The sequence below is a fragment of the Pituophis catenifer genome, unplaced genomic scaffold (genome assembly GCF_029215685.1).
Source record: "Pituophis catenifer annectens isolate HBS135680 unplaced genomic scaffold, rPitCat1.0.hap2 SCAF_7, whole genome shotgun sequence".
Lineage (NCBI taxonomy): Eukaryota > Metazoa > Chordata > Lepidosauria > Squamata > Colubridae > Pituophis > Pituophis catenifer.
In genome coordinates, this window is record NW_027256887.1 from 22385951 (window position 1) to 22400915 (window position 14965).

The 14965-nt window shown below is 36.3% G+C and overlaps 2 protein-coding genes across 2 annotated transcripts in view; both read left to right on the forward strand.

The window, feature by feature from the left end:
* The first annotated feature begins 95 nt into the window (after positions 1–95).
* On the forward strand, positions 96–6568 carry NDUFA5 (NADH:ubiquinone oxidoreductase subunit A5). The gene is made up of 5 exons (XM_070947204.1): positions 96–257; positions 3151–3195; positions 4217–4333; positions 5918–5983; positions 6405–6568. The coding sequence occupies exons 1-5, from the start codon at positions 237–239 to the stop codon at positions 6504–6506; spliced, it is 351 nt and encodes a 116-aa protein (XP_070803305.1). The 5' UTR covers positions 96–236; the 3' UTR covers positions 6507–6568.
* A 5859-nt stretch (positions 6569–12427) lies between these two features.
* Positions 12428–14965, forward strand: part of IQUB (IQ motif and ubiquitin domain containing) — a 36205-nt gene continuing 33667 nt past the window's right edge. The window contains exons 1-2 of the mRNA XM_070947454.1: positions 12428–13103; positions 14404–14538. Of these exons, the coding sequence (XP_070803555.1) occupies positions 12428–13103; positions 14404–14538 (811 nt within the window). The remainder of the gene's footprint in view (positions 13104–14403; positions 14539–14965) is intronic.

Sequence of the window (14965 nt, forward strand, 5' to 3'; positions counted from 1 at the left end):
TCTGAGTGACGTTCCCTCAGCATGTGCGGCGAGCATAAATCGGGAACCAATCCACTTTAAGTTGCGTTCGCTTCCTGTTTCCAATGTGGTCGGGGCGCATGCGCTTTGCGCTGTCCTAGAAGTTGCCCTCTGTCACTACGCGAGCAAGAAGACCTTTCAGCTCCCGTTCCTCGATGCTGGCGATTGAGTGAAACTGTTTTTTTTTTTTTTTGCTCCTATTCCTTAATATAGTGGCAATGGCGGGAGTCCTGAAGAAGGTGAGAGTCTAGAGGGCGGGGGGAGGGGGAAGGACTCACAGATACGTTAGCCAACATTTATAGTTCTCAGCCTTCCTGGCTAAAATTAGGGGATGCGCATCTTCATGCATCAGTGTCCTAGAAGGAATCGCTGGTCTCCCCAGAAACATCCTAGCTCAGATTTCTCCCCCCCCCCAACCTTCCGTATCCAGGCTTTGGAGTTCTGTCCTCAATTAGATTTTGCTAACTTGACGTCTTCCTAATTGCCAGCTAAGCATGGTCCTACTGAACAACATGGAAGAGGCATCTTCTCTCTCTTTTTTTTTATTTGTGTAAATTTTCATTCATAAACATTTTTGAAAAACAGTGCATTGTCAGAGTATCATTTACAAATAGAACAAAACCAACAAGAGTTGGTAGTAAATCTTAGCACACTAACTAATAGCAATAGTAATAATATAATAGCAGTAATAATATAACCAAAAAATTTAAACTAAGTTTCTTCTTACATTAGCTTATTTACATTTTTATCAATTAAAATTGATAAATTTGATAGGAAGAGCCCTAGTAGCGCAGCAGACTAAAGCACTGTTATTAACATCTGCTGCCTGCAATTACTGCAAGTTCAAATCTCACCAGGCTCAAGGTTGACTCAGCCTTCCGTCCTTTCTAAGGTAGGTAAAATGAGGACCCAGATTGTGGGGGCAATAAGCTGACTTTGTATAAATATACAAAAGTATGAAGGCTATTGCTTAACGCATTGTAAGCTGCCCTGAGTTTTCGGAGAAGGGCGGCATATAAATCAAATTAAAAAAAAAATACTATGTTTATAGTTATACACCTCTTTACTTTCAATACTTACAATATTAACATTCATAATCTTACTTTCTCTAGTTTCTACCTCTTTTCTCTATCCAATCATAAAATTTATTCCATGTCCAATAGTATTCTGAATCTTCTTTATCTTTAATTTTTAAAGTTGGTCTGTCCATTTCAGCACAGTCCCAAATTTTTCTAATTACAACCTTATCCAGTGGGATGTTATATTTTTCCAGTATTTAGCATATGTAATCCTTGCTGCCGTCAGTATGTGTAACACTAAATATATAGTCACTTTATCATAATCCTCTAATAATATACCTAAGAGGCATGTTTCTGGTTTAAACTCAATATTTTATTCAGTTATCATTTCCAGCCAGTTTTGTATGTTCTCCCAATACTTTCATGCTTTATCGCATGTCTACCACATGTGGTAATAGGTGCCTGAGGCATTTTCTCTTAAGGGAGCTGCAGTGATGGTGACTAGGTTTTGGCTCCTTTCTTAAGCGTGGGAATTCTCTGGGGGACTTTGAGCCAGTTGTTTTCTCCGCTCAATCTATTTGACAGGGTTGTGGTGGTGGGAATGTGCTACCAGGAAAAATATATGCCAGTTTCATAAATGGCTGCTCTGACAGGCATCCTCCCCATCCTTTATCAAACTTTTAGCCTTTACTCCCAGTCTGTGGATCAGCACTGGTCTGCAGCATGCCAGCAACTGGGCCACGCAAACAAGCAAAGTCCCATCTGTGGTATGCAGCCAGTATGCAAAACCACGCCTCCTCCAGTCCACGGAAAAACCTTTCTCCATGGGAAGGTTGGGAACCACTGCCTTAAAGGAATGCAGAATATCTTATCTTAAGTTTATCATTGCATCTTATTTTGACCGGATACTTCTGTAAATGGTGTAGTTTTCACAATTTCACAACTGTGCTGAGACATGTTCTAATTAATCACCTATAAAGCCCTACATGGCTTAGGCCCGGGGTATTTGGCGGACCATCTGCGGCCAGTGACTGCTCCCCATCGCCCGGTGTGTTCCCACAGGGAGGGCCTCCTTGGGGTGCCGTCGGCCAGACAATGTCGGCTGGCGACCCCTAGGGAGCAGGCCTTCTCTGTGGGCGCACCTACCCTGTGGAATCAGCTCCCTCTGGGGCTCCGGGTGGCCCCTGACCTTCGCTCTTTCCGCCGTGGCCTTAAAACATGGCTATTCCGCCTGGCCGGCTTGGACTGAAGGGGTTTTAGAGGAGATTTTAATGGTTTTTATAGTTTTATTGGGTATTTTTTAAAAAATTGAACTTTGTGTGTTTTATTGTTGTGAGCCGCCCTAAGTCCTTTCGGAGATAGGGTGGCATATAAGTTCAAATAATAAATAAATAAATAAATAATTGCATGTTTTTGCATGTTTTGAAGAGAAATGTTCTTTGTGTGCACACAGAGGTGCAAACATAGAGATGACTTGTTTTTCAATCTGCTATTTGCAGCCAGTGTCATTTTTCTATTGTCAATTATTTTATTGGTTCACAGGTGCATCCTTTACCTTTTGCTCAAAGGGAAATATGTGGCCTATGAAGATGCCCAGTAGCTGCATCACTTTACATCCATTCCTTTAGGCACAGAGGACTCCTTTAGATGGGGCATCCTAGCCCACTTGGAATCCAGACCTTTATGCTGTCTACAGCTACTCCCTGTAATTGCATTAATACCTCTGGATAACTATTTCTTATGGACGTAGAAAGTAGTTAATCCACATGACTCTCTAAGATAAAATTATAGAGGAATTTTTACACTTTTGATTTAAATGTTTTTTTGCTTAGTACGCTAAAAATCTCAGCTTTTCTCTATAATGGTACATTCTCAGGCTCAAACGCCTGGCATAAGTTTTTGACTTTTATTATGTTTTCTTTTTCTTTTATCTGTGTTCTGTTTTGCTTCTTGTATTTTTTTAAATGTACCTTAATTTCATAAGTATATAATATCCATAAATAACATGCTTTACAAATGCAGATTTAACCATATGCAAATGAATTGATCAATAAATCTGATATCTTGATTTAGACTGCTGCTCAACTTAATATATGTTTCTTCATACCTACAGACTACTGGGCTTGTAGGATTAGCTGTATGTAACAATCCACATGAAGTAAGTATAATATACTTTGCCATGTACCAATAAAGGAGAATATTTGTAGCTCAGAGTTGAAGCCCACTTTTCCATGTTTCAGTGAAGTGATAAAGTTATTTTGTTGGGTCATTAACTGGGTCTGGACGTATATTGGAATTCCCTTTTCTGTAAAGTCAATTGATTTTATTCATAATGGTCTTGTCTCATCCAATCACATTAGAACATGGGTATCAAACTCAAGACCCAGGGGCCAGATCTGGCCTGCGGGGCCACTCTAGAAACAGTGAAGGACTGGCCTGCAGTGCCTCTGCCAGCAAAAATGGACCTTGTAAGGGCTGCATGCAGCCCTCCTGAGCTCCGTTTTCACTGTCAGAGAGTTGCAGGAGGCTGTCCCAGCCAAAAATGAGTTCTGGAGCCCATTTTCGCTGGCAGAGTGTTCAGACCACCATAGACGCCCCCGACACGAGTGATGTCATGCTGGCCATGCCCATCCCAGACCCCTGAGGTCAAACACAAGCTTGATGCAGCCCTCAATGAAATCGAGTTTGACACCCCTGCATTAGAGGTTTAGGATATCTTAGAATTGTTAATTTAAATATAAATTGTATCTGAAGGATGAGGGATGATTGGATAAAATGCAAAGAGTGCACAAGGAAAGATACGGTATAATTGTACGAAAATATTCAGTGGGTAAGAAAAATAGACACATTTGATTTGGAAAGTTCTTATAATCGAACATTAAAAAAAGCAAATACATGGCTGAATTAACATTTTTGGATTTATGAAAAGAAAACGTTTGTGTGAAGCAGTTCCTCAAATCTAATGTGCCTTGAATGTACTTGCTATAACTTCACTGGAAAGTTTTGTGGTAGAACTCCTTTTCTAAGTACAATCACTGAATCATTTTTCTTGTTTTAATTTGCAGTACATTAATTTACCAAATTTCATTAGATTTTAAAATCTTGCAGTAGCTTACATTCAATATATTCACTTTGCCTGACTTAAAATTACTCTTTGCTCTGCCATGTGATCTTTTCAGCGCCTCAAGATACTATACACAAAAATTCTGGGTATTTTAGAGAGTATGCCTCAGGATGCAGCATATAGGAAATATACAGAGAAACTTACAAATGAACGGTTTGATATAGTGAAAGCAGTAAGTATAAATTGAATTCATTGACTTTTCTTTTGTCAAATTGCACTTATCAAATGATAATTTTTGATACTGCTATTTAGATGTGTTTCTTAATTATGGTTTATATTACTATTTCAGTTAACTAGGTTTCTTAATGATCAGATAGGATTTAAGTTCTCAATTTCTGTAAGGAAACAAGCTTTTTTCCCCAGATAATCACATGTGAAATTTCTGATGAAAACAGAATAAATGATTAAAAACAAAAGTATGGGCAGGGAGCCCATATGATTGCAGATAGTCTGAAAAACATTGGTACTTTAAAGTTGAGCCTGAAAATTGGCTGCTATTAATCCCTTATCCCTTCTCCATCATGTTTTCCCCTACTTTTGCTGTTTCTGCATGAAAAAAAATGAGGAACATGCACATATTTGTATGTTTTTGTGCAAGAATGGATTATGTGAGATAAATGTCTAGTGTATAGGAGAGAAAATAATTACATCTTATTTAAATAACTCTATCTCCTTTTTGAGATTTTTTTCCTTTTATATAACTTCTTGTATACATGGATATGTGGCATGAGTCCATATTTTTTGATGAGGGGAAAATTTCCAGGATTTATTTCAGTTGGAGCAGGCAAACCGGGGTTGATATGAAGGGAATATTTAATATTTTGCAGAAATGTTATTTAGTTGTGTGAGTGTGTGTCCATTTGATGGGAAACAGTCTTTTTCAAAGGAACTTGACTCTTGCTGACTTGATAGATGTGCCAATGTAATCCCTAGAATAGTCTATTATTCTGATATTGATTGTTTCCCCTTCAAATACTAGCCTCACCCAACATAGCTTCCAGGCTCAAAAGGTGACCTTAAATTCAGAGTCAACTTTATTTCAGCAAATACAGGATGTGTGTGTATGTTTGGAAAGAGATATGTATTAATAAATACTTTATTTCCAACAAGCACAGTCAATCCTAAATATTAACTATTTGATTATTGTTTATAAATTTTAGTCCAACAAGTATAGGATAGCAACATAAATTCTATACCCATCTTGCATTGCTTCAATTGCATTTGGTTGCATAACTTGAGTTGTTTAGAAATAGCTGAGTATTTCCACAAATACATCAAAAATCAAAATATGGAACTATGATAAAATATAGCAGTCATAATTTAACAACTCCTGATCAAAATAACAGGATCAAAAACCTCCATTTCTGTTGAGTTACCGTTCTATAACTTTTATTTTTCGTATTGAGTAAGTTAAATAGCAATAACAGTATTTTAATTTTTTAAAAGTGGCATATCTAAGATGATGATCTGTTGCTAATTGAAAAGATGTATGAATAAGGCCAGAATCTGTAGTTTTTCTTTTTCTTATTCTGAGAAGGCAGAATTACAGTGTTAGCCAGTATTCTGAATATTCTTCATTCAGTAACAAAGCCGTTTTTCTGAATCTTGGCAACTTTATGATATATGGATTTCAACTCCCAGAATTTCCCAGACAGTTGAAGTCCACATGTCTTAAAAGTTGCTGAGGTTGAGAAACACTGAGATAGTGGAATATGCTGCACCAGAGTTTCTCATTTATTTTTGAATTTATTTGCAGGAACCTAATGTACAAAGGCTGGAAAACAAACTAAACTCTGGACAGATAGAAGAAGTGATTCTGCAGGTATTTAGCAATGATTTAGTATATCAGGTATAGAAGCTTTGGGAGAATGTCCACTAAACTGAATTTGTAAACTTAGCAGTGTGGCCTGGCAATTCTTTTTTCCTATACAAACTGTAATGTAATTTAATTTTATTTATTTATTTAAAAGTTATAGCCACCCATCTTTCAGCCAATTCTGGGCGGCTTCCAAACAAAGATTTAAAAAACATATAAAATCATTTTAAAATTATTTTAAAACTATAAAATGCAACTAGTTAAAACATAAAATAAAAATGTGGCACCAATCTATGCTAACCATCATAATGAGATCTGGTATTTTAAGTTCTCTTTGATTTGGGAAAGTAACTCTTATGTATGCAAATTAGTTTTGGAGTGCCATCTTTCAGAGAGTTTTAAAATAAAGTCTATATTTTGTCAACAGGCTGAAAATGAACTTTCCTTAGCCAAGAAAATGTTGAAATACCGTCCTTGGGAACCTTTAATTGAAGAACCTCCAGAAAACCAGTGGAAATGGCCAGTGTAATTAACACTATTTCAACCTTCAGTGTAAACAGAATTATTTCATTAAATGAATGCTGGACATGACTGAAATTGTCTTAATGCTATTTATGCAAATGTTATCTGTCTCAATAAAATGGAGGGTCTTTACATTCATCACAGAGTAAGAAATGTTTTTCAGGGTAATGTTACATTCTTTGAATAGCTACATATATAAATATCCCTGTAGAATAACATAACTTTCTTTTTTGCTGTTGCATTCATATTCTTAATTAAGTGGTAGAACAAAGTTTAAAAAGTACAAAGGATTCTGTTTTGCTGAACTCCTCCGTCAAAGTACTGTGAAAATATACACATCTATTCAGAATAAAGGACAGTAAACAGTTTATATTAAGAGTACAGTACCAAAAATATACTATCTGCATTAGTCCTAACTAATCCTTCGGGACTAGTCCTTCGGGAGTAGGGCGGTATATAAATCTAATAATAAAACTAACTATATTCAAAGGGGAAAACAGATAAATGTGTGTTACACTTTATTGTTATGCTGTGCATGAATTTGTTCTGGTAACGTTCTTGAGAATGAATTTCTTATTCTTTTCGAATTTCTTGAATGAACTATGTATTTTGTATATTACATCCATATGCATACTCTCTTGCACTTTTATTACAACTTCCCCAGCTTACAAATACACATACTTGAAAGATTAAGATCTCAACATTTTTAGAGGATAGCAATTACTAGATCTGTTTCAGTCTGTTTCTCTGAAAAGACAAGGAGTATATTTGAATGTATGCTTATATTATTTATAAAATTTAAGTGTGCTGAAACATTTAATATGTTTCTAAAAGGGAACGGAACTTTTTTTTTTTGTAAACTGGCCTCTATTTTTTCATCTTGGAGAAAGGATGTTTCAGACCCAACTCCGTTATCTCGGATTATGGTTTCAACAATCTATAGTTCTCAATCTGTTAAACAAACTGAGTCAGCCATGATTGCAGGCAGGCAAATAGAGCACAATTGCAGATTGATGGAGTAGGAACTCCTACTCCTCAGTTCAGAGCTGAAGAAGCTTCTTGGATGAGAAGCGAAACATCTTCAAAGAAAAAACAGAAAGTTCAGTTGCCTCATGAAAAAGTACCTTTGGGACAACAATGACCTGGATGACTGAGAATCTCCATAGAGATAATGTGCTGGTATTTTTCTGCAATTGGAATTAGTTTTTACACATTTATAAGGTTTAAAATCTATGTGGTCACTAAGAGTCAACAACTTTATGGCATGTAAGCAGTGATCTCTAGAAATATTAGTATATTCTGTAAAGTATTGTCATTGTAATAACTAGATTGGGTTTGGTGGGATTAATTGCTAAATCAAGTTCACTCAGTTGTGTGGGGTTTTTAAAGCATGTCTTTTAGCAAGCCACAAGAGGGCCCTGTATATATGGTGAATGCTGTATTTTCAGGATGTGGATTGGTTAAAGGTGAGAATTAAGCTCTTGAGCATTTAAAACCACTGTATTTGCTAGCTGTAAATTTACAACTGCATAGAATTTTACTGTTAAATAGAACTGGCTTTCATTTACGTATAGCTGGCGTACTTGTTTCTACTGCTTCACTTGAAAACAGTTGATATTGTGAATGTATTTTCTATCACTATATTCAACTTTTGGAGTTTTTAGTGTGTTTTCTGAAACAAATAAACTGCAAAGTATACCAGACGAAGTGGTATTACCTGCAGTATTTGTACATTTTAGAAACATGTATTGTGATTTATGACAAACATTTAAACCTATCAAAATTAAAAATGCCCTCAAGTTTAGCTAAATCTCCTGTGATTACATAATTATAGTATCCTTGGAAATGATTCACCAGTTTCTTTCAGAATGTTTTAATTTTCCCATTCTAAACAAGTATAATGCAATCTCCCCCTCCATCCAAGCACTAATCCTAGTATGATATTGAATCCAGTTGGCGAGGTCGTGTTACTAGCCGACATTTTAACACTACTTTGCTCAAATGCAGCCTCAATAAATTGCGATTTAAATACAAAATCAATTCTTGACAATGAAATTCCGCCCTCTTTTAACAACGGAATGAGGCTCCAAGCCAGCCTGTAAGAAGTCACGTGGCCTCATCGGACTTCAAAGGCATGTTTTTTTTTTTACAAAGTCTTCAGGAACCCGAGTTCTCGCGAGAATCTACAATGTGGTTGCTATGGATACATAATGCTGTTGTCTCTAGAGTTAAAATAGGCTACGGATCACTCCGGGGAAACTTGCGTTGAGGTAAAATCCGGGCCGACTTTATTTTTATTTTATTTGATAAATAGAGACTTTGAGAGAAGAGTAGGTATTGAGACGAAATTATGCTTAAAAGAAATAGCACAAAATAGGGTATGATTCTTTGAGCCCGGGACTATAATTCCCAGCATGCTTTTCGTAGGGACGCGGTTTAAAGCGTTCGACAATGGCGACAGCAGCGCAAAGACTTTTGGGAGGGTAGTCAGCCGATGAGGTGAGGGCCTCCCTCGAAAACGATATGGGTTAGTGTGGCATTCTGGGAATTGTAGTCTGAGTACCGTAGTGGCACCAGGAGAGGAGCTGGAAGCGATACTTTCATTCTTGCAAGGACAATCATGAATGTAATATTAGTGCTTTGAGATCTCAACGTTTGAACTGTATTGTGTTATCGTACACTTGGCTTTTTCCCTCTCGTTTATAATTTCCTGTTTTATTTTTGATTTCTTCTGTAGTCTGCCTGTTCTTTTTTCCGTTTTTGATTTATAATTCTGCGATTAGTTTCTTATAACTCTTTAAGAGTTGAACTCAATAAGAGTTGAATTTGATTTGCTATTCTTGTTCTTACTAGATTGCATTTGTTTAAAACTTCAATAAAGATAATATTAAAAGAAAAAATCGCAATGCTCTTTCCCTTCCTTTCCCCCCCTAATTTGGGAAAAACTTTTTGATGAGCCAAAAAGGAAGAAAAGCCTTCTGTATCCACTATCTGTTAGTAATCCAGATCTGGTAGTTTTGTGAGCATGAATGATGTATTGGAAATCCTTGCAGTAATCAGGAGCAGAAGGGTGTCCATTGGAATCCATTCCTTTAGTAGCCTCTCAAAACAGTCAGAATATCCTGCAATCCAACAAGACCGACACAGACTTCAACGGATAATTAGAACTGCAGAAAAAACAATTGCCACCAACCTTTCTTCCATTGAGGATCTGTATACCAATCTGTATACGAGTCAAAAAGAGGGCTGTGAAAATATCTACAGACCCCTCACATCCTGGACATAAATTGTTTCAACTTCTATTCTCAAAAAGATGCTATAGGACACTGCACACCAAAACAAAACAACTAGACACAAAGACAGTTTTTTCCTGAATGCCATCAATCTGCTTAACAACTAATTCCCACAACACTTGTCAAATAATTTACTAAGATTATATTACTATTATTCTTCTCTTCCTTACTAGTATTTATCTCTTCCCACTTATTACTATAACCATGTTGCTTATATCTTTCAATTATATTGTTTTTATTTGTTTCCTAGTAGGATTTGATAGCTTATTAGTAACCTTATCTATCACTAAGTTTTGTATCTTTTTATTCTTTATGAATGTATTTTATTCTTATGTACACTGAGAGCATATACACCTAAGACAATTCCTTGTGTGTCCAATCACACTTGGCCAATAAAGAATTCTATTCTATAAAGAATTCTATATATTTAAGATGAGACACATACTTGGATTAGTGTATCCTTTTAGTTATGCATGTTGTTCCTTAAATGAGCATAACATTTTAAAAGATCAAAATAGGCTTACCTTTGAGTTAAAGGATCATGCAGAATATATGTTGAGAGTAATAGGACACGTCACCCATTTTTACATCACAAGATTGAAGAAATTGATTTGGGCACTGAACTGGCACTGTAGGGGAGATTCCAAGCAGGATCATCACCATAGGTTTTTTTTTTTTTTACTTCTCAATGATATTGTCCATGGTCAAGTTTACAGCTTCCATTCTGAATTGCACTCTCTACCATGCAGGATTGATAAATAGTTTTTAAAGCTCCATTGTTATTTCTATCATCACTTTCCTGTAAATAGCTAATTTCTCTTGAATTTTGTTTAGGATTTTCAGACAAATATATCATACACATTTTCAATTTGTAACAAAGGTCATAATATTTAGCACTCGTTTTTTTAAAAAAATAAAAAACAAGACACCTGCTGTTTGGAACAACATCCCCCTCCCAACTGGCCCTGATCCTATTAATCTTTTGGAAGCTTTTTAAATATGGCTCTGCCATGGGCCTGGGAAACTGGTTGTCAGCTTCGAAACGTTGAAACCTGACACTGGTGGAGATGTAGGGCCTGTGAATTAGTTGTGTTGTCTGTCAGGTATGGATTGCACACTCTGGCAGACAGAGTTTTATTATTTTATTTCTTATTGTTTTATTGGTTTTAATTGATTTCTTGTTTTGCTTACTTATTTCTATTTGTTTCTTGTTTATTATTTTTACCTGAATTGTTAAAAAGGTAAACTGAGTCACGTATGTGAGATGGGTAGCTATATAAATTCAGCAAAGAAACAAAAAAGAATGAAACAAGATAGCATTTAGTAAAAATGCTATCAGGGTTTGTGGGAGAATGTATTACTGTAACCAATTTAAGCCATTTCCATATGACACTAGGGTTCAAAGGAGATATTAGTGTAGAATTTGAATTAATACAGATATTTTGATACAATAGTGTCTACCTTTAGCATTTTGTAAAATTTGAATGGGTTTTGATTATTTCTTTTATCATTAGAAATTCATAATGCCCTATTATCTCCTAAGAAATAAGGTGAATCAAGAGATGATAAACTGGCATGATGAGTCGCCATGGGTGAATAGGCGGCAATATAAATTCAATAAATAAATAAATAAAATAAAATAAAATAAAATAAAATAAAATAAAATAAATAAATAAATAAAAATGTTCTTCTAAGGTATTTGCCTAAAACCATAATACTTTCAGAGGTTTTTTTTAAAAAAATATTTCCCTTCTTTAATTATTCACCCTTAATTAAAAATTAAGTGGCAAAAATGCTCTGCTAATGCCTTTCTAAAATGTACTAATGTTAATATAAGGATAGTTACTTCTCAGATACTATTTATGAAAAATGGGCTTAAAAAGAACTGATTCTTTATAAAACAATAAAGAGTAAAACAAGAAATGAACAAGAAACAAAACTATGCATAGATAAAATTATAAATCAATGTTTTCAAACTGATAATCTCCAGAAAAGTTGAGCTCTTGGGAATGTTAGCAGGATATCATTTGCAGGCCATTATATTTTGAAGGCAATATGTTACAAGCATTATCAGTTTCATTTCAAATGGTTAAATTGTGATACTGAATTTTAAATGCACAAGTCTATAGTTAAAATGACAATCTTCAGATGTGTTTGGTCTGAAGGGTTTTTTTGGGGTGGGTGGGAAGGGGGTGTTGAGTTACAGCTAGTTTCATAGTCTGTCTAAGAGTATGAAGACAAGTAGTCAATTGAGACTGCATACTGACAATTTGCTTAAATTTATTTATTTATTTATTTATTTATTTATTTATTTATTTATTTATTTATTTATTTTTCATATTTGTATACCGCCCTACTCCCGAAGGACTCAGGGCGGTGAACAGCCATAATAAATACAAATACATATAGAAGTTAAAAACTATTAAGAAACAGATTAAGTAATTTAGGCTCAAAGATTAAAAAACATCCAAATTTATCTAAAGAGGTTTAAAACCCAATTTAAAAGACAGTTTAAAAGCCAATTAAAAAGGGAGAGTTAGGCCAGACCAGCTTGTTGGAATAGAAATGTTTTCAATTTAAATTTAAAATCTCATTTCCTGTACATTTTGCTTTTTATGTCATTCCTTTCAGGCAAATGGCTGATTCAGAAAAAGAGGTGATTGATCTGGCTGAAGGAGATGTGGAAGTCACTTCTATAGAAAAGCAAACAGAAGAAATTACAGATGTTGCAGATTCTAACAAGGAGCAGACAGATAGAGTCCCCTTGAATGAAACAGGTCTACCTTTAAAGCAGGAATACAACGTAGATTCAACAACACAAGAATTGGGTATTGCTGAGGAACCAATGCAAGAGCAGGATGCTGCTGTAGAACAAGTACAAAGGCCAGATGCATTTGAGAACCTGAACATTAGTCAGGAACCAGTACAGGATGCAGGTATTGCTGAGGAGCAGTTACAGAGGATAGATTCTGCAAAAGATCAAACCATAGCCAAGGAACCAGGCAGAGAGGAAGAGGTAGTTGCGGGTGTGGCTGTTGCTGAAGAATTGGCATTGGAGTTGGACACAGCAGAAACAAAATTTGATGCAAAACTCCCAGATTTTCAGGAAGATGTTTCACTTTTCCAAGATTTTGATCACGAAATTAAACCAACCGGAATTGAGACGGATGCAACAGCATCTGAAAGTACAGGTGCCAGTGAGGGTGTTTCTGAACAGCATCCTGATTTAGCAGCTGTTGTTCCAGAAGGCATAAACATGGAAAATTTAGCAGCTCAGCTTTCAGAAATGATAAAAAGTGCTATCGTAACAGGTATATATTATGTTTGATATAGCAGTCAGTCTTCCCCAATTCAACTCACTGGAAATTCAGGCAATTACAGGCTGAACAAATTAGAGAACACTATTTTGGGAAAAGTGTTTATAAATAATTCTTCCTTTACAGGTAATCCCCAGGTTATGAGCATTAGCGAACGTTCAAAGTTACGCGATAAATGCCCCGTAGCATTTACGAACAAGTCCAGAAACTACAAATCTTCCAGCACCACAGCAGTTGTTTGTCCTTACAAACAACCGCAGAGGCTCTACAACATTTGTCCTGAACATTGCCAGCCAAAATGGAGCTTCCAAGGGGTGGCTCCGCCCCTCGGAAGCTCCATTTTGGCCTGTAATGTGCCGGGTGAGGTCTCTGGAGGCCCGAATGGAGCATCGGAGGGGCAGTTTCTGTCCATCCTTTGTAATCCAACAAAATAGGCCTGTTCTTGCTTCACTGCTTCTATGACACAATCTCATCTTATGGAACCGAGAAAGCAATGTACATTATCTGTTATGGCTCCTGCCATACTGAACAGCCTTTCCCCAAGATTAGGACTGCCCTGATCTTGTTGGTTTTTCAGAAGTCTTTGAAAACTTAATTCTTTTCTCAGACCTTAGGGCAATGATGGCTAACCATTTCCGAACCGAGTGGCCAAAGTGCACACATGCACTCCCAAAATGCAATGCACATGCAGCCCCAAGCATGCGCCCTGTGCACACGCACATGGCCCCCCACATGTACCCCTCCCCCTGCATGTGCATGCCCCCAGCATGTACCCCCCTCAGTACATGCATGCGCCCCCCGCACACCTCCTGCATGCGCACACGGCCCCCTGCACATGCCCCGCCCCTGTGCATGCGCAGCAGAGACCTGAATGCCAGCTGGCCAGCAGGAGACGCGTGTGAATGCGTAGCAAAGCTGAATTCGGGTGATGGCTCGTGTGGCCACAGAGAGGGCGCTGTGCCATAAATTCGCCATCACAGCCTTAGGGCCTGGATGTTATGCGGGCTTAATCTGTGTTTGGTATACTTGATTAAGAAATGTTTATTTTTTGTTTTCACTATATTTGTCTTTTTCTATTTAATTTGGTTTTATGCTTACCATCCAGAGCTGATTTGCATCATATAACTGCATATTAAATAAATTTTACTTAATTTTTTGCTTTAACAGAATGATTCTAATTCTTTTGAAGAGACAAAAATATGCACAAGCAAAATTTAATTCTTACTAATTGACTAGAAACTAATAATGAAATTAATGAAGGACCATAATAAGGATTGATGTACTTGTTTTTCAGTTAAATTCATGCTGCATCCTGATATCCAGATTTTCACGAAGTCTTTTAACATTAATCAAAATGTGGAGCAAATCAAGCAGTACTTTGTAAAGCGATTAAAAATACCGCTGGATGTTTTACAAATTCGGTTGCTAGGTTTGTATCAATACAAGGGGTTTGGTTTTTTCATGTATATAAATATAGACAGGGCTCCAAATATGGTTGTAACATTTAAAGAAGCAATTATTACTTTGTTAAATAACAACAGAAATCCATGTGTACATAAAGAATATCCTTAAATTAGTTTACAAAAATGCATTAATTGGGCCTTGTTCAAACTGAATATAATGTACTGAAACCCCCCAAATTGTTATGAATATCTACCCTGTTTTCATTTAGTAATCACAATACATTCCTTAAATAAAAAATGAGAGAGAGAGAGAGAGACTGTGAAGATCACTGGTTGCTGTTGTCTCATTTAGATAAAGATCTCTTCCAGAGTATCCAATATCTGACCCATTTTCCTCCTTTTTTTTTGTCCCTTTACAGAGCAGAGAAATTGCTTAAACAATTTTTTCCTGCT

Coding starts and splice junctions, on each gene's coding strand:
- NDUFA5 (XM_070947204.1), top strand. CDS start 237: ATGGCGGGAGTCCTGAAGAAG. Junction 3,196..4,216: donor TATGTAACAATCCACATGAA/GTAAGTATAATA, acceptor TGATCTTTTCAG/CGCCTCAAGATACTATACAC. Junction 5,984..6,404: donor TAGAAGAAGTGATTCTGCAG/GTATTTAGCAAT, acceptor TTTTGTCAACAG/GCTGAAAATGAACTTTCCTT.